The sequence below is a fragment of the Rosa chinensis genome, chromosome 5, assembly GCF_002994745.2.
Source record: "Rosa chinensis cultivar Old Blush chromosome 5, RchiOBHm-V2, whole genome shotgun sequence".
In the NCBI taxonomy this organism is placed as follows: domain Eukaryota; kingdom Viridiplantae; phylum Streptophyta; class Magnoliopsida; order Rosales; family Rosaceae; genus Rosa; species Rosa chinensis.
The window spans coordinates 80,362,315-80,381,191 of NC_037092.1; the positions used below are offsets into that span (position 1 = coordinate 80,362,315).

General features: G+C 39.2%; 2 protein-coding genes across 4 annotated transcripts; both read left to right on the plus strand.

Moving 5' to 3' along the window:
- Positions 1–494: 494 nt before the first annotated feature.
- Positions 495–2,822, plus strand: LOC112164195 (FH protein interacting protein FIP2-like). The gene is made up of 3 exons (XM_024300425.1): positions 495–519; positions 1,428–1,519; positions 2,535–2,822. The coding sequence occupies exons 1-3, from the start codon at positions 495–497 to the stop codon at positions 2,820–2,822; spliced, it is 405 nt and encodes a 134-aa protein (XP_024156193.1).
- A 13,290-nt stretch (positions 2,823–16,112) lies between these two features.
- LOC112166922 (FH protein interacting protein FIP2) lies at positions 16,113–18,349 on the plus strand. Of its 3 annotated transcripts, XM_040507042.1 has the most exons (3): positions 16,113–16,420; positions 16,570–16,593; positions 16,745–18,349. In XM_040507042.1, the coding sequence occupies exon 3, from the start codon at positions 16,773–16,775 to the stop codon at positions 17,913–17,915; it is 1,143 nt and encodes a 380-aa protein (XP_040362976.1). In that variant the 5' UTR covers positions 16,113–16,420; positions 16,570–16,593; positions 16,745–16,772; the 3' UTR covers positions 17,916–18,349. The 3 variants fall into 3 exon arrangements, with proteins under 3 accessions (XP_040362976.1, XP_040362975.1, XP_024159627.1); XM_040507041.1 differs by having other exon boundaries at positions 16,113–16,593; positions 16,692–18,349; XM_024303859.2 differs by lacking the exon at positions 16,570–16,593.
- Positions 18,350–18,877: the final 528 nt, after the last annotated feature.

Below are 18,877 nucleotides of genomic sequence, written 5' to 3' on the forward strand. Positions count from 1 at the left end.
CAAACCCCAAACATTGGAGATCGCCGCCGAGAATGACGGGATCACCACCACCTTCTTCGATAGAATCCGGCCACAGAGATAAAAAAAACGAGTCATGGATAGCATCCTCTCCTCCATCAAGGCTCACAATGGCCTCCTCTGACGGTGTAGAAGGAGCCGTCGCTCTCCCCACCGCCATCAAGTCACAGATCTCGATCAATTGAACGGTTAGGGCAGAGAAACCCTAGCAGAGCAAAGCCGACTTTTTTTCTTCTTCTTTCTTTTCTCTTTAATACGCACGTGATTATCTTGTACATCAAGATATCTAGAGATATTCACATGTAGCAAACTTGGATTGGAACTCAAGCTCTTTGATGGAATTGAGCTTGAATTAGTTATCCTAAATGCACCATAAAAGGATGTCCCTGTGTTCACTGTGAACACGTTGAAATACAGTAGCTATTCCGTCTAGGCATTCACATTTACTTCATTTCAGCTTCAAGTACTCATCCTCAATGGCAGTCCAGATGAATGAACAAGGTTGGTCTTCTAGTCCTTGATCACTTCTATTTTGATATGATTGATATATGTCTTGATTCCTTTGTTCACTTGTAATGTATATGTGTTTGTGATTATATGATCTTGATGTTTCTGTATTGCACGGCAACAACCGTCTTAAAGCTACTGGGTTATGGGGATTTACCTGCTTCTCTATTTGATGTCTCTCCTACCTGCAACTATCGTAGTTTAGTTCCCTCCATTGATTTCTTTATCCTCATGAAACTGTACGTAGAGAACCATTCCTATGCAATTCATATGTAAAATGCAATATAAGAATTAAACTGGATATCTCTAGTCTTTGCCTATTAGTAGCTTATTTATTAAAATTATAAATTTGAGGATTTGAAAGTAAAAACCATTCAGTAGGACCAAGTACATGTAATATTAGGGTTCCGATATTCATTCAAAAATTTATGTACATTTTATCATATTCCAACTGGTGAAGGACTTCGGTTACGGTTTTGGCACTAGAAGTTATATATGAATGCCAGAATGAGTGCACATGCTTATTATTTAATTGGCACATGAATTTTCCTCAATCGATCAATCATACTCAGAATTTTTTGCCCCCTTCAATTTCTTGGTTGTTGTTTTGCATGTGTACATTTTAGTATTCTTTGATCAACATGGATTTTGAGTTGTCAATGGACACAAGACCTACCATAACTTGGCTTAAGTAGGATAAGAAATGAATTAGAACTCTAGAGGTTCAATTAGTATAATACTAGGTCTCTTATAATGCACCAAACTTCTATAAGTAGCTTACTAGGTGTACCTGCTCTCCCTATCATCATCTGCAATACTTGCCCCATAAAAGTTACTATATATCAAATCTGTGGATTCAATCTTTTTGTCTAACTTATTTTTTCCTCTTGTATTTTCAACAGATCTCCCAGAGCATAAAGCAATGTCAGAGGAAGAGTTTGATTCTTCCTCTATAGTTCGCCTGAACATTGGAGGACAACAATTCTGCACGACTGTTTATACTTTGATTCATCGGGAACCTAATTCTAAGCTTGCTGCAATTATGCACCAAGACCCTGAAATCAAATATGTTTTTTATGATAGGGATGGCCAAATTTTCAGTCACATTCTTAATTGGCTAAGGCACGGTGTTCTTCCGGACTTTGAAGTTGTTAATGCCAAAGAACTTCTCAGAGAAGCAGAATACTATCAACTACATGGGCTGAAGGATAATATACCAGATTTTACAAGCAGTTATATTTGTTCATTTGGATCAGCTCCCTATCCAAATAGACGTAAATTTCAAGGTGCTAAACTTTGTGGCTCAAGCAAATTTCACAAGCAGTGATCTTAGAAATAACAATTTGGAGGTGTTAAACAGCGACAAGCGTGGCCTGTGGCCCACCATTGTACCGATATTGTCCCAACTTAACCATCCGATAGGTGTTGGGTTTTAATCACAAAAGGCCTCGGTACAATTGGGTGAGATTCACCCACTTATAAGTTATATTTTATTTGTCACTTTTCCAATGTGGGATATTTCCTCTCCAACACGCCCTCTCACGTGCAATCTAGCTCTAGGTATGCACGTTGAATTAATTGACAAACCCGATTTCACATTGGAAACCGGGTCACAAGTCCCACATTAGAGACTTGACCAATCACATAACAATCCAAGGCCCACATCGGACACTTGGCAATAATCCAATCGGAAACTTCCGATGGCCAATTTAATGAACCAAAACTAGGTCCATGATTGGAGAGGAGATTGGTGAATCAATTAATGAATGAACCCATATCCGGGTCCATGATGACGACGTATTGAAGAACAACCCGCTCTGATACCATGTTAAACAGCGACAAGTGTGGCCTGTGGCCCACCATTGTACCGATATTTTCCCAACTTAACCACCCGATAGGTGTTGGGTTTTAATCACAAAAGGCCTCGGTACAATTGGGTGAGATTCACCCACTTATAAGTTATATTTTATTTGTCACTTTTCCAATGTGAGATCTTTCCTCTCCAACAGGAGGGAGCCAACTTGAGGCATGCAACCTTGAACAATGCTGATCTTAAAAATGCCAATTTGGAGGGAGCCAACTTGAGTTATGCAACCTTAAACAATGTTGATCTTACAAACGCCAATATGAAGAGAGCAAGCTTGTTTCAAGCTAAGTTGAAAGGTGTCAAGTTGAGCAAGACTAATTTGAAGTATGCAGATCTTCGAGGTGCTTATCGCTGCTTATCAGAAGCCGATCTTGAAGAAGCTTACTTGGAGGGTGCAAAGCTTACCAGCTGTTTCCCATTTCTGTGGTAATCGTATGATCACAACTGCTTGCTTGTTTTGCACTTGTTTAATTGGTTGTGTATTATTTCCATGCTTAATTCAATGAACTTCTTTTTCCTTACAATTCTTGCTTGTCATTCAATCGAATAATAAGAAGTGTTATGGTTTCTACCAGATGATTGGACTCTTCTAGATAAGGTAACCTTCTCGAACATGCATGCTCCATCTGTTTCAGCAAAGTTATGGTTCATGAAATTGAAAAAGAAAACATCAGATATAGAATGTCAAATCTTAATCGTTTTGGGATTGACAATTCCATGTTAATTCAATTATACTTTTCAATATGTCTTTTAAGAAAATTTCAGCCGTGCATCTTCTCAAATTAGGTACAGGAAACACAAACAGCTCCAACTCAAAATGGATTTTGAAGACAGAGCATGGACTAGACGATCCATACCTGCTCAACAATTTCATGCCTCTTAAGATTCCTTGACAACCCTCCTTTTCCAGTGGCACAAAAGGAGCAACGCAGCGGGCATCTTACCTGTTTCAAGGTTTCACCCATTCAAAATACGCCAACCATGCAAATGCTAACACTAAAGCAAAAACCTGCACCCGAAAATTTTGTCAATGGCTGAACCCCTTCTCAGAAAATCACCTGTGATGAGACACATGCTGTAAGGCGCATCAAACCTTTCTCGTCTTGAACCGATATGCCAACGTACAGTTTCAATCAGTCTGTTATCCTCCAAATTTATCAATAACTGCAAGATTAATCACACAATTTTTAAGCAACTGCAGCTAACTACCATCACTCTGCTGAATTCAAATTATCAAAGTTATACAAAGAAAGTGCCATATTCTCAATTCAACATCAGTTAAGCGCATAAATTCGTCAAAAAAGACAAAACAAATATATGTATGAGCAAGACCATAAATTTTGGGAAAAATGAGGAACAAAATCAACTAGTATTTGTCCTCCACTCCTCCCGCAATGTTCGATGAGGGATGAGCTAGGTCTAAAAATCAACCCCTCAAATAAGACGTACAATTTGTGATATAGAAAAAAACAAAGGTATATATTGTTGCAGTTAATCTAGTTTTGGTGTGACTGGAAATTGGAATGTGAATCCTTGTGTAATAGGGGCTTTGGATTTCGTATTCATATTCTTAAAAGGATTTTTTTTTTTTTGAAAGAGGGCCAAAACAGCAGCCCTTAATACATTTTTTTTTTTTGGGGGGGGGGGGGGGACATGATATCTGAACCCCAAATTACAATAAGCATAAAGAGAACATCCTAAAATAATACCGTGAGTCTCTACAAAAAGTATGTATTCTAACATGCACCAATTAACAAAGAGCACACATTCAACTACTCTATTCTCTTTACAAATGCGGCGACATACCAGAAAGTAAATGCTTACTCGAAGCCATAATATACTAATTTGATCAGCTTTCTCACTATGTTGCCACCGGAAAATAAATCCAGTGACACTTAGTTTCATCTTGCCACTAGGAGGTTGCGACCATTTGACAAAGCAAGGAACTCGCCGCGTAACTAGGACAGACAAGGATTTCTTGTAGTATTAGATTTTCCTATGTAAAGGGGCCCTATTATCAATGAAGAAGTACACGTTATTCACTCTCAAATTTTCTCATTCTACAATATATGATAAAAACAAGAGGCTGTGAAAAGCCAGACCCTAATCTTGGTATTGGCTAAAGAAGTAGGGCTGGCATTTTGAGCAGAATGAGCCGAACCAGTCGATTTTCGAACTGGCCCATACTACATTGGGCCGAATTATCAGCTTATTGACATTTCCGCTCAGAGCCGTACAAAGACTCAGGTTTGGCTAGGGTACGGTATGAATATTTGCATATCATTGGTATGTCGTACCGACCATATATGCCTATACATACCGAATAATTCCCAAAACATGATATCTGAACCCCAAATTACAATAAGCATAAAGAGAACATCCTAAAATAATACCGTGAGTCTCTACAAAAAGTATGTATTCTAACATGCACCAATTAACAAAGAGCACACATTCAACTACTCTATTCTCTTTACAAATGCGGCGACATACCAGAAAGTAAATACTTACTCGAAGCCATAATGTACTAATTTGATCAGCTTTCTCACTATGTTGCCACCGGAAAATAAATCCAGTGACACTTAGTTTCATCTTGCCACTAGGAGGTTGCGACCATTTGACAAAGCAAGGAACTCGCCGCGTAACTAGGACAGACAAGGATTTCTTGTAGTATTAGATTTTCCTATGTAAAGGGGCCCTATTATCAATGAAGAAGTACACGTTATTCACTCTCAAATTTTCTCATTCTACAATATATGATAAAAACAAGAGGCTGTGAAAAGCCAGACCCTAATCTTGGTATTGGCTAAAGAAGTAGGGCTGGCATTTTGAGCAGAATGAGCCGAACCAGTTGATTTTCGAACTGGCCCATACTACATTGGGCCGAATTATTGGCTTATTGACATTTCCGCTCAGAGCCGTACAAAGACTCAGGTTTGGCTAGGGTACGGTATGAATATTTGCATATCATTGGTATGCCGTACCGACCGTATATGCCTATACATACCGAATAATTCCCAAAATGTAGTAAGAGGTTAAGGTGCTCTTATAAAGAAATTTTGTTCTCAACCACTAGAGCACGAGTGGTTCTCAAAATATAATGTATAAATTTTGTATTTATACTTCTTCATCGAATAATCCCGTAAATGGATAAAATTTATTAAAAAAAGTTCAATTTCTCAACCACCAGAGCACGAGTGGTTCTCAATATATATAATGTATAAACTTTGTATTTATTACTTCCTTATCGAGTCATTCCAAAAATTGATAAAATTTGATAAGAGGTTAGGGGTTTACAAAGAGGCTGTGCTCTCAACCACCAGAAGATGAGCTCTTCTCAGTAGCTAATGTACAAACTTTATATTTATTAGTTCTTTAACATCAAAGAACTAAGGGTCCTTGACCCAAAGCACCGAAATGAGTCAAAATTATTCCACTTACCCCAGCAATAGATTTTCATTTCCAATTACCCAATTTAAAGTATGTGGATACCTCCACTAGTATATAATTATGTCACCAAGTGTAAGTAACACTCTCTTAGGGGGTCCACAAGCCATGGTGGGGCTCAACCGCGACATGCATCCCGCAGCCCTATATCCAATCTAGCCCGTGGTAGTCGAAAATAGCCGAGACCTCACCGGGTAGTCACCCTCCATGCGTCGTCAATATGCTTCATGATAAGTTTTTATGCACTAGATAGAGTAGGACCTTAGCATCCCATATTGAAACATATGTAAAGGAGAGTGGCTCCCTTCTTTATAAAATGGATCCCTCCTCCCACTTAGAGACCATCCCATTACATCTCTTGTAATCCTCTAGGGCCACAAGGCCCAAACACATAGTTAAACATTTCAAGTGGACGTAGCCTCCTGCTAAGGCATGAGGTGAACCACTATACTTCTTATGTCTCACTCTCTCTCCCGAATCAAGGACTGGGCCCGGTGACATTAGAGCTGGTTTGTAGTCGGTGAAGTCCGACTTGTCTACATTGGAGCTGGTTTCGTAGCTAGTGAACTAGTTCAAGGCCCCCGACCGTTGGAATTTTCAGAGTTAGAGGTGTATCGGAGGTTGGGGACATAGGTAGAGTCGGCGTACCTCTTGAAATCACCGATCCCAGAGGTGGCACCAGCGGTATAGTTGTTAAAGCTCTCAATTCAAGCCTCTGGATACTTTTTTCCATCAATTGAACATAGGCATACCCCAGAGTGAGATATATGTGTCAACGATTTCGCTGGATTCAGATTTCGCCTTTTCCTCGCATATTGTTGAACGAGTCTTTATGATTCACCGAGGTGCGGCAGCGAAATGAGTTTGTAGGCAAGTTTTCATTTGAAGCCCCGTACCATAATGCTACTGCTAGTTTACTAAGGAAAGGTTCATATCCTTCTCTCTAAATCATTCTTGATAAATAACATTATCATATTATCTGTAAAAGTGTTTTTAAATGGCTACCTTGTTGCTTATTTCTAGAGCCCTACGACCATTTCTTTCTTGGTTTTGTTTAGTCATAGTAAAGTTTGACCTAGTCTAGTTTTTATCTTCTTATTAGCCTCTGTACAAGATGACATTGCTCATTATAGAGCTATAGTATAATATAATTTCTGACATCTATCCTAGATTCAAGTTGAACATGTAGATAGTTGTTTATTTTTTTCAATGCTTTTTTTCAATACGGCGGAATATTTTTTTTAGGGAAAATGATTTGTACAGTACCTAACCTTTTCGCCATTCTAAATTTTCGTACCTCAATTTCCAAAAATATCATAAAGGTACCTAAGGTTCTGACCTCAACCGAAAATTGGTACCTAGAGCCGTTAGCTCCGTTACGGAAGCTAACAGCTGAAGGATATTTTCATCTTTTCATGTCTTAATCCATTATTTTCTTTCTCTCTATCGTCCCCATTCAAAGTGAACCTAGAACTCTCTCTCTCTCTCTCTCTCTCTCTCTCTCTCTCACACTCATCCCTTGGTGAAAACATCTTCACCATCCTCCTTGAGATCTTCCACATAGAGTACTGCTCATCCCATTTTCTAAATTGGGCTTTTCACTATTTCCTTGCACACTAGTTTGACTGGTAGCTAAATCAATTCCATAATTTGTACCATTACATATCTGATCTCCATTATTTTGATCATCTTGCATTTGCTTCTCTTGTTCCAGAAGCTCGTCGGCTTTTCGAGCAGCTAACCTTTTGTAATGAGCTTTAAAATAAGCCCTTTTCTGAGCTACTGAACTAGGAGTAGCACACTTCTCAAATTCTTTCAAGTACTTATTTGGCAAAAATGCCGACCATTTCTCCCAAGATAATGAATCATTCTCAAACCTACCAAATGAAACCGACACTTCCAAAGAAGGATTTGATGAATCTGTATCAGCTCTCTCTCCCATCTGTTTATTTCACACAAAAATCAAAATCCAAAGCATAATCTTCTATCTGTATCAGTTATCTCTCCCATATGCATATTCTGAATCAAGAACACAATGGCCCAGCAAATCACAGCAATTATATATTGAAACAATCAAAACCCATAAAGCATAATCTTTAAAAGACTATAATTGCAAACAAACTAAAACAGATCGATCACTCAAAAACAGAGGTGCGGGGAGTCCAAACTGCAAAACTACCAATTAGTAAGTACTTGAACCTATGTAGTTCCCAGGTACTCACTAAATTTCATCATGAACATCATCATCATCATCGGATTGAATTGATCCCAAATTCAAATCCCTCAACTCAGAGCAAGCATGTAGGATCGTCGACATAGTCACCACATTGGGTCTCATTCCAATCAAACCCATCTCTCTAAACGCCAACAAACCCTGCCTTGGCAATATCCAAATGAAACCTGAACCAAATTGCCTCATGTGAAGCTCTGTTGCTTTTCTGAGATTACCCAAAACCGCACAGGCCTTGGCAACAAAGAGAAGCAGAAGATTGTCAGGAGCAATGTTCCGAGCTTTGAGTGAAGTGTAGAGGTTTATAGCTTCCCTGAGCAGCCCACGTCTCGTGCGTGTAAAGATTGGAAGGAGCAATCCTTCTTCCAAGTGATTCATCAGAGAAACCTCAACAACAGAATGTACAAGGAACTAGGAAGGGTAAAAAGTGGAGAGAGAGATGATGATCAATATCAAAACAAAACGAAAAAATTTATTTTGCTTTTTATTTTATTTTAATTATATGCAGGGTAAAAAAAAGAAGGGTAAATTTGTCATTTAATAATCAAAATATGCCAACTGTCAGCTTTCGTAACGGAGCTAACGGCTCCAGGTACTAATCTTCTATCGGGGTCAGAACCTCAGGTACCTTTCTGATATTTTTGGAAATTGAGGTACAAAAATTTAGAATGGCGAAAAGGTCGGGTACTATACCGGCCATTTTCCCTTTTTTTTTTTTATTTCCCTTGGAGATTAATCCTCCTAAATTTCTAAATTTTATTGGTTTGATTACCCCCCCCAATAAACCCCTATTGCCCCCCTCCAAATAAATGTTTTGAGTTGATGTAATCTCCTCTTCTTTTCCTTAATTAAAGTTTTATTTGTCTGATTTTATGGAGATTAGTTCCTACTTCGGTGACCTAAAGGTTTATTGGGGGCAATGAACCTCTTCGGCGACCTATAAGATCTCCGTGGACTTCTTTGGGGACGTCCAGCGAGATTTCATAAACTTTTATTGCCCCCAATAAATGTCTATTAGGGTGAATAAAGGTTTATTGGGCTAATAAACGTCTCCTGCGACCTATGAGATTTCCAATGACCTTTTTTAAGACCACCAGCTAGGTTTTTAGAGAGATCGTTGACTGGCGGTCAGTGACCGGATTCCCGTAGCCAGTGATTTGAGTCCAACGGCTGGTGACCGGATTCCGGCGAAGTCTCCTATGACTTCTCTCTCTTTCTCTCTATGTAACAAAGGGGTGAGAGAAAAATGGTTTAAAAAATAAGCAAAATGTTTTAGGAAATCGATATTTGAGAGAGAATTTTTTGTGCTTTCATTGATAATAAGAGTCTCTTTATATAGAGGATTACAAGCATAGAGATAGAGTTGTACATGGAAACATAATCGATTGATTGGATATCTAATAAGATTCTCTGAGATTATCTCTAATACAAACTCTATTACAACTAGAGCAAGTAACCTAGAGTTTGTGCTAAACACATATTCTGGATTTACTTGAACACTCTCCCTTGTGTCGCCCAAACGTGGTGCTTCTCTCGTTGCCTCATTAAAAACCTTGCCGAGTAACAAAAACCCAGTGGGACAAAAATAACCTCAGTCGAATGGGAAAAATAGCACAACACACCCTTCACATTTCGAGATCAACATGTAGACATCTCCCCATAAGGTATGCGTCTCCCCTTGATGATTACGATCATGGGAGTTCGGATAACCTCCGCAAATGATACTACCAATATATTTCTCAAAAGTGGAATTTAGACAATGACTTAGTGAGCAAGTTTACTACACTGTCCTCAGATTGAACCTAGTTCACTTTGATCTTGAGGAGAGTCTGCTGTTGTTGATTACGCTTGGTGTTGTCGCTTTTGATGTAGCCTTGCTTCATTTGTTCAAAACAAGTAGCATTATCCTCATAAATGCTCGTAGGCTCATCTATGGTAGACTTCAAACCACAATTGCTTCAAACATGCGTAATTATGGATCCAATCCATAAACATTCACGAACCACCTCGTGAAGAGCAATAATCTCTGCATGGTTCGAGGATATAGCGACAATGGTCTATTCTGTAGACCTCTAAGATATCGAGGTCTTGCCCATAGTGAACACATAATCAGTTTGGGAATGACCTTTGTGTGGGTCAGAGAGATACCCACCATCAGCAAAACTTTCCAAAACACCAAGATTGTTTTGGGATGGGAATAAAGGATGCAAGCTAGTGTTGGCAGCGTTCCTGGTGTGTGATGGGTCTGAATCCATCATCTCTCTATATGGATATAACAAGCCCATATCAAACGTACATCTCAAATATTGAAAGATATCTTTTACACCTATCCAATAGCGTTGTGTTGGCGCATAATTATACCTAGCTAACAAGTTCACAACAAATGAGATGTCCAGTTTTGTGCATTAGGATAAGTATAATAATGCGCATATTGTACTTAAGTAGGGAACATCTTCGTCATCATCCTTCAGACAAAGAGGATCATTTTCAGGAACAAGACTACGGACGATCACGGGAGTGCTTAAAGGCTTGACCTTGTCAAAGTACCTAAGCATCTATCAATACGATGCTCAAGTTCCAAACCGAGACATAATCGGTGGTCTCCCAAAATCCTTCATCTCAAACTAGGATTTCAAGTGTTCAACGGTTTCCTTTAACTCTTTAAGGGCTTCCAATAAAGATTATGTCCAACATGAACCACGATAGAATCCGAAAGTTGTCTTAGAAACACGCGGCCATATCCCTTTCCAATCAAGTAGTCACTTTACTGAGTGTTTCAACCTCATTGCAAACGCTCTCTATGGTCTAGAGCCACTTGACTTGGGTAAATGAAATCCGTCATGAACCTTCAGGTATATTCCATATCTAGATCCCCATAGAGATACGTAGTGACCACATTTGTAAGCTGCATGTTCAGTTAATTGGAAACTACCAAAATGACAAGGTAGTGGAGTGCGATGACATCCATTATGAGAGAATATGTCTCATGGTAGTTGATTCCAACGACATTTTGTTAGAAACCTTGTGCCATAATGCGAGATTGCCATCTCTTTTTCTCATCACGCTTTCTAACGAAGACCCATTACTCAATAGGTTTTATGTTAGGAGGTGTCAGCATCATTGGCTCGAAAACCTTCCTTTTCGTTAGAGAATTCAACTTAACCTGGATAACATCTTTCCATTTAGGCCAAATCTTTTTACGTTGGCATTCATTCATCAACGAAGCGTGGTTTGATTTCATCGGACTCAACGAACTCATGTGCAATGAAATGAGTGAATACATCATCAATCATGATGGAGTTTCTATCCTACGACTCATGTACACTAGTATAATTTTCATAGAGCTCAATATACATTCATTTATAGGTTATGACGTTGAGGCGTTCCCCAACGATGACCATAATCAGGAAGATTCTCATGAGACGGATTTTGAGTGTCGATGATCAAATGATTGAGTTGTGCCAAAGTATCCTTCGAACCCATGGGCTTCCATGCATCCTAGCTGGGGCCATGGCCTGGAATGCCAGAGTGCCACTCTCTATGGCGTTGGTGCCATGCCTACCTTCGTGTAGGGTGGTGCTGCATCCTCTCGTAGGGACGTCCATCCTTGCAGGAATGTTTGTAGCAAATATGTATGATCTCGTCACTTTAGCAGGGATCGAGATGAGACATAGTGGGGACAGACCACGGTAATTCCTGTTGTTTCTACTGAATATCCATGTTCTTATCTCCTCCTAACGATGAGAAGACTGTCTCATCAAAGTGACAATCCGTAAATCTAACGGTAAGGAATTAGCCTAGCAAGGGTATTAAGTGGCGGACGATTGTTGGAGTCTCAAACCCAACTTAGTTGCCCATTCGTCTGTAAGGACCCATTATAGTGCGCTGTGGTGGCGCAATTGGCACATAAATGACACAATCAAATATGTGTAAGTACGATACTAGTACCCAGTCACTAGCTGTAACGCAGAGATAGATTGAGTGGCGTTGGGTCGTAGACGAATTAGCATAGCTACATACGATATTGCATCACCCCAAGCGAATATAAGGAGATTGGTGCGCATTACCAATGTCCGGACTACTATTGTAGTTGTTTCTGCGAGACCATTTGGGTGTGTACATGGAAATATGATGTCCAACATCAGTCATTGCAATAACCATCGAAAGTTTTCGATGTAAACTCTCTCGTATTGTCAGGTCCAATTGACTGAATATGATAATTCGGGGAGTGAGCCCGTTGTCATATGATATATGCTAGGAGTGTAGTATAAGTAGCATTTACAGGTGGACAATGACACACCACGTGACCAACGTGTTTGCATGTTAATAAATATCATGAAATATTTAAACGTCTGCAAGTTGGTTGAATCAATCCACATAATTCCCATGGATTCTATTTAAGAACAGAATGAGTATTTTCATATCCATTGCATAGGATGGTCTCAATAGCTTTGTAAAACGAGCGAGAGGCTTTATAAGCAACCAATGAGGGTTTTGGTTAGGTTTGAGCCTCTGAAACACTATTTAAAGCAAAGTTGGTGATTGCAGCATCACCAGAGGCGCCATCACCATAATGGACACCACCCATGGTGTCATGGATATGGACTATGCCAGTCTTAGGCTAGTGTTGGACCGCGACGGTCACATTTATTCCAGGAATCAACTTTTGATTCTTGCTTCATTTTGCTCGAAAATAGCTCGCATAGTGACATATAGTCCACTAGAGAGACACATAAACTTCTCTAAGATGACATTTGTTCGCAATCATTAGAGGTATTACAAATGAACTCATTTTGATTTTCTATATGCGTTTCTGCATAGAATCCGTTGGCTATTCATAGGGTGCGATTTGCCCTAGGAGCGTAGAGAGTTTCTGTGACAGCAATCAAGGTGCCATTTGGCAAGGGGAACTTGGGCTATTAATTCCATGTACTTGAACTAATACTGATGGCCTAGCCATCGTAGTCACAAAGTAATATACTCAGAATCAAAATGGAGTCATAATGAAAAGAACTCGAAATTTTATTCATAAGTCAACGGAGTACACCATTGTTTCTTAACCATTAAGAGAATCTAATACAAGTGCTAGTTAATGTAAAACAATGGTAGTCGTTTAACTTCTTTCAGTAACTCCAAAATAAATATGACTAGATGAGTAGAGAGATGTCGGTGGAGCAAAGCTCGCTTAATTACCACTTATCTCAAAATCTTCCTAGACACCACACTCATTTTGGATGATCTTATGTGAAGAAAAACTAAACCAATGGCATTTACTACAAAATATATGGCAATTGCCTATTACATCTCTTGGAAAAATAAAGACTTAAACAAAATTGGTGATCTATTGATCCCAACCAGATTTGAAGTCTTCAACCCTTTACTTTAGATCATCTTCTTGATCTTCTTGTTCCATATAGTAAGCTTCTATTGCTTCATGATATGCTTTGTAGGCGGTGACAATTTCTTCACGAACTCTACAAATGTGTGCCCAATGACCGGATACTCCACATCGGAAACATTCATCTCTATCCTCAGACTTTATTGATTGAGGCGCTTTGAAAGTGTCATTTGAATGGCTCTTAGTGTTGGTGGCGCCATCAACATGGCCAAAGGCGTTGCCTCTCTCTCTCTTTCCACGTTGACCTATTCTGTTCCATGTTCGCCTATTTTGGCAGTTACATTCCTCATTAGAGCAAGATTACGGACCATAACATCCAGAATTGTCCCTAGATTTAGGGTTTCGCTCTTGGCACCCTCCCTTAGGGGTGCGACTATAATTGGACTCCAGAATGTGGTCTGTTCTTACGTGTCTCGAATTATAGTTCTTCACAAGGATGTTGTCATGCTTCTTAGAGACATTCATAGCTCCAATGAGCTCATGAAACCTTATAATCTGTTCTGCAGTAACATCGATTCAATAGTTCTTAACAACGATCAATGCAGAGATGGGGAAGGTAGAGAGAGTCCTCTCAATTGCATTTGTGATATCTTTTCTATAGAATTTCATTAAGGATTTAATGTGAAGTGCTTCTGAGTTGTAGTCAATAACTGAGTTGAAATCACAAAGCATAGGCTATGCCATCTCATTTCTAGTTCAGGAAGCAGGGAGTCACGGATGTTCCCAAATTTTTCTTCAAGTGAGACCCACAGCCTTTTGGGGTCTTCTTCATTCATATACTCGTAATGGAGCGAATCATCCATATGACGAGTCATTAATTAGGATGATGGCTTTAGCCTAATTTGCCTCTAAGGCTGCTCTATTTGTTTTCAAAGCTTAAGCTTGCTCAACAGTTAGCTCGTTCTAGTTTGACTCCAGAATCGTATTCAGGATTCCATCGGCCCTAAGATGCTGGCGGACATCACAAACCCACTTGTGATATCCAGAGCCAGTTATTCCCAATGGAGCGAAGTTCAGTTTGTTCAAGTTACTCATCCTGAAAAACAACAAGAAATTAGGGTTAGTTTTGGAGTGAAACATATAAAATTTATGAGCGTAGTCGCTTCCAAGAAATCTGATTCCAAGAGGTATTGGATTAGATAGAAACAATGATGTGTTTATGGTCAATCATAACTCTCAACAAACTAGTTTGGAGTGAGCACGAACTCCCACAGTTCGGCTTTTGGTCTCCCCTATAAAGAAGAAAGAGGGGTAGAAGAAGGGAGGTTGCAAGTCCCCGAGAAAAACAAAAAAAAGAAAAATTGAAGGAAAACTCTAAAAAAAACGGAAACTTATAAAACATACCTCGGGTAAGGCTTGAAAAAAAATTGGGTCGCTTTCTTCTTTGAAATATTGGGCCGTTTCCTTTTTTTTTTTTTTTCCTTCTTCTGCCTTTCACCAAAGTGTGGGTCGCGCGCTTGTTTTTTTTCTTCTCCTCTTTTGCTAGCACGTGGGCCAGGGCTACCTTCTTTCTTTTCTTTTTCTTCGTCTATTGTTGGCACGTGGGCTGTCTTTTTTTTTTTTTTTCTTTCTTTCTTTCTTTCTTTTCTTCTGGGCCCGCTTCCCTTTCGTTTTTTTTCTCTTTATTTTCTTCTTCTGGGCCCACTCCTTTTTTTTTTTGGGCCAGACAGAATTGGGCTGGGGAGGTGCAGGTTCTTTGGGGGGTGACCGGTTCAAGAGTATGTAGTACTTCCGTAGGCCGGTCCGATGACTTTCCGACCGGTTTTGGGCATTATTTTTCCAGTTCCTGGATCCTAGAGTCGGGGCACCAATGGTGGTCAAATATGACGATAGAAAGCGGTCTGGAAGGGTGCGAACCAGGCAAGGATCATTTTTCTTCGTTCGGTGCTTTTTCGGTCGGTTCTAGTGACTTTCCTGTTAGTTCTGGACTTCTGGGATTGGGGGCTTCAATGTGTGCTGCGGTGGATGCTCGGATTTGAGGGCTACAAAATTAGGGTTTCATGGTTAGGGCTTCGTGTTGATAACGTGTTTTAGGGAATCGATATTTGAGAGAGAATTTATTGTGCTTTCATTGATAATAGAGACCTTTTTATATAGAGGATTACAAGCATAAACAGAGTTGTACATGGAAACATAATCGTACATTGATTGGATATCTACTAAGATTCTCCGAAATTATCTTTAATACAAATCCTATTACAACTAGAGCAAGTAACCTAAAGTTTGGGTCAAACACATATTTTAGATTTACTTAAACACAAAAAATAAAATAAAAAATACTTAATTAGATATTAGAGATCACCTACTTATTTCAAAAAAAAATTTGAAATTTAACTAGTTTTAGACTAAGTTTGATCTCCAGCAGACTAGCTAAACAAAAGCTAAATTTAGCTTTAGCTAAAAGACCTAGCTATATTTAGCTAGAGAGGAGAGAAAATTTAACTAAAAGTTAAATTTGACTTGAGATTTAGGTATTTGCTGGAGCATAACTCAATATTCAACTAGCTATATTCCAATTTTAGCTACTTTTAGCTATCAAGATAGCTATCACTGTTGGAGATGCTCTAAGTGGAAAAAAAAAAAAGTCAGTGGTGGATTAATAAACATACAAGGCCGACGAGGACCACCACCCCTATTTTACTTTTTTCTCTCTCTGGTCTCTTCGACTCTTCTTCTTTTTCTTTTTCTTCTTCTTCTGCAGTTCTGTTTCATCTCTTCCTCTCCCCATCTTTTTTTCTTGATTCTTCCTCCCCAATTCTCATTCTGTAGTTCTCATCAGCAGACTACCGCCGAATTTCTTCTCGCAAGCCTCTAAATTCCGACGATCGGAGTTCCTATATACCTACCGAAACCGATCGTTTACTCGGTAAACCGGATTTCGGTGCGCTAATCTTGGTATTGGCCGAAGGAGTACTGGCATTAGCCTGCAGGCGCTGGATTGAACTACTCAGTACATGTGCGTTTTTGTAGCACATTACTTTAACTAAGTTCTCTACAATCTTTTTCATCTATGCATTTTTTTCTATTGCAATAACGAAGGAGCTACGATTGATTCATAGATATATGAATGTATATTTGTCTCAATACATCTGTGCAATCATTCAGATCGATATTCAACTCAAGATTCAGGTAGCTAGTTTCTCAACTGTTATACAATGAATTCATGCATCTCTTTAGTTATTCTTTAGCGATATGTGAAAGTTTTTATGTTCCCTTTTTCATTTTAGGTTTTGGTAAACGTACTCTCATGATAATCTTTCATTGCCGGCTTACTTTTCAGTTTATCGATCTATTAAACTGTGGAATAAATGGCAAAAGATATGACTGATTCGTCGTCCTGGGTTCGCCTCAATGTCGGAGGAAAACTTTTCTGCACTACTATTGGTACACTGACTCTCCGCGAGCCTGATTCAATGCTTGCTGCAATGTTTAGTGGTCGTCACACTTTGAAGCATGAAGATGGATATGTTTTGATTGACAGAGATGGTGATTATTTTGGGGATATTCTTAATTGGTTAAGAGATGGCGACGTTCCTTCTTTAGAAGCTCATGCATACAAACAACTTCTAAAAGAGGCAGAATACTTCCAGCTAAGTGGTCTAATAGATGGAATACAGATCAGTGACTTTACTCGTATGGAGGTCATAAAATGTATACAATCGCCAGAGAAAAGGTTTCGAGGTGTTAATCTTTCTCGCCTGGATCTATCAAAACTGGACTTGTCAGAGATAGACTTCAGCTATGCATGTCTGCGAAATGTATCCTTCTCATGTGCAAACCTTTATCAGGCTAAATTTTGGAAGGCAGATATTGACGGTGCCACATTTTGTGATTCAGATTTGCGAGAAAGTGTATTTACTGAAGCAAAAATTGGTGGAGTCTCTTTTGTTGGTGCAAATCTTGAACACACAAATTTTAGTCGCGCGAATCTTGAGGGTGCCACATTTTGTGATTCAGATTTGCGAGGAAGTGTATTTACTGAAGCAAAAATTGGTGGAGTCTCTTTTGTTGGTGCAAATCTTGGTGCAAATCATAAAGACACAAATTTCAGTCGTGCGAATCTTGAACGCACAAATTTCAGTCGTGCCAATCTTTCTGCAGGTATTGATCTTTCGAAGTTGGACCTAAATATGACAAACTTTTCCAATGCACGTTTATCAAATGTGCAATATATTGAGGTCGCTTGTCCTCTGCCGCCGACGCGTGTCATCTTTGACAATGCAACTTTGGAGAAATGTGAATTTGTCAAGTCAAATATCCAGGGAGCTTCTTTAAGAAGTGCATGTTTAATCAATTGCAGCTTTGTTGAGGCAGACTTGAGTAATGCAATTCTTCAAGATGCTGATGTTACAAATACTGACTTAGAGGGGGCCATACTGAAACAAGCCAATATGGAGGGTATCAAGTTGAGTAATACTAATTTGAAAGGTGCAAACCTTGTAAATGCTTAGTTACCTGGAGTGGATCTCCAAGGAGCTTGTTTGGATCGTGCAAATCTGGATGGAGCCACGCAGCCCACGGTTTTTCATGATCCTCCTCATTTCTAATGATCCAGGACTACCAGCTATCACATAGGAACCATTACAGGCTATAACATTGTCACACCTAGAGAACAATAACGTACGACTTGTTTGGACTGAATGGAAGTGTGCTACTCTTCATTTTCATGTGTCATTCATTTTTTATCGTATTTATTGGACAGTTTGATTGGCAGCATCTAGTTTTTCTTTTGATCAAAAGCATGATATAGATCTTTTATATCCAAATGTATGCAGGCAACTTTTGTTGTCTTTGATCTTAATCTTTAACGTATATTTCCAATTTTTCTTTCTAGCAGTTGATCGTCCTGTTTTGGTCTGTTCTAATGCAGTCTTCCCATGTATGATGTATCTCCTCATTTCTATCCTTCCAGATCCACTAAGAGGAACCTTATTTAGTATTGTATTGAAGTGTTTCTGAGTGCAATCAGTACTGGTAAAAGTGAATAGGGTTATGGGGCCACGGTTACTGCTCATGGATTCGCTCTGTGCCTAAGCTTTTTCTTGGTTTCGGTATATTAATATATTTTCCTCTTGAAGCAAAACTGAATATGCGTGCTTCTCATCGTGTATCTGTGAGTAGTTATTTTGCTCAAATTGCAGTGGGATGGATATTAACAAAGAAAAGAAGGTGCATGCTTAATCTGACTCTCTTTAACAATGGGGCCAATGGCAACAGCTCTATTCCATCCTCCAACTAGCGGCTTTGCTCATTCTTTTGGTCCTGAGGCTGCAATCCAAGCTCACATAATCTGTGGCTCTGAAGCTCTCCAAAATTCCGTAATTCATTTGTTACAGAATACTGGAATGCTTACTAGTGTATTCTGCAGCAACACTACAAGAGAAACTAGAAAAACCAACGAAATTTTATATAA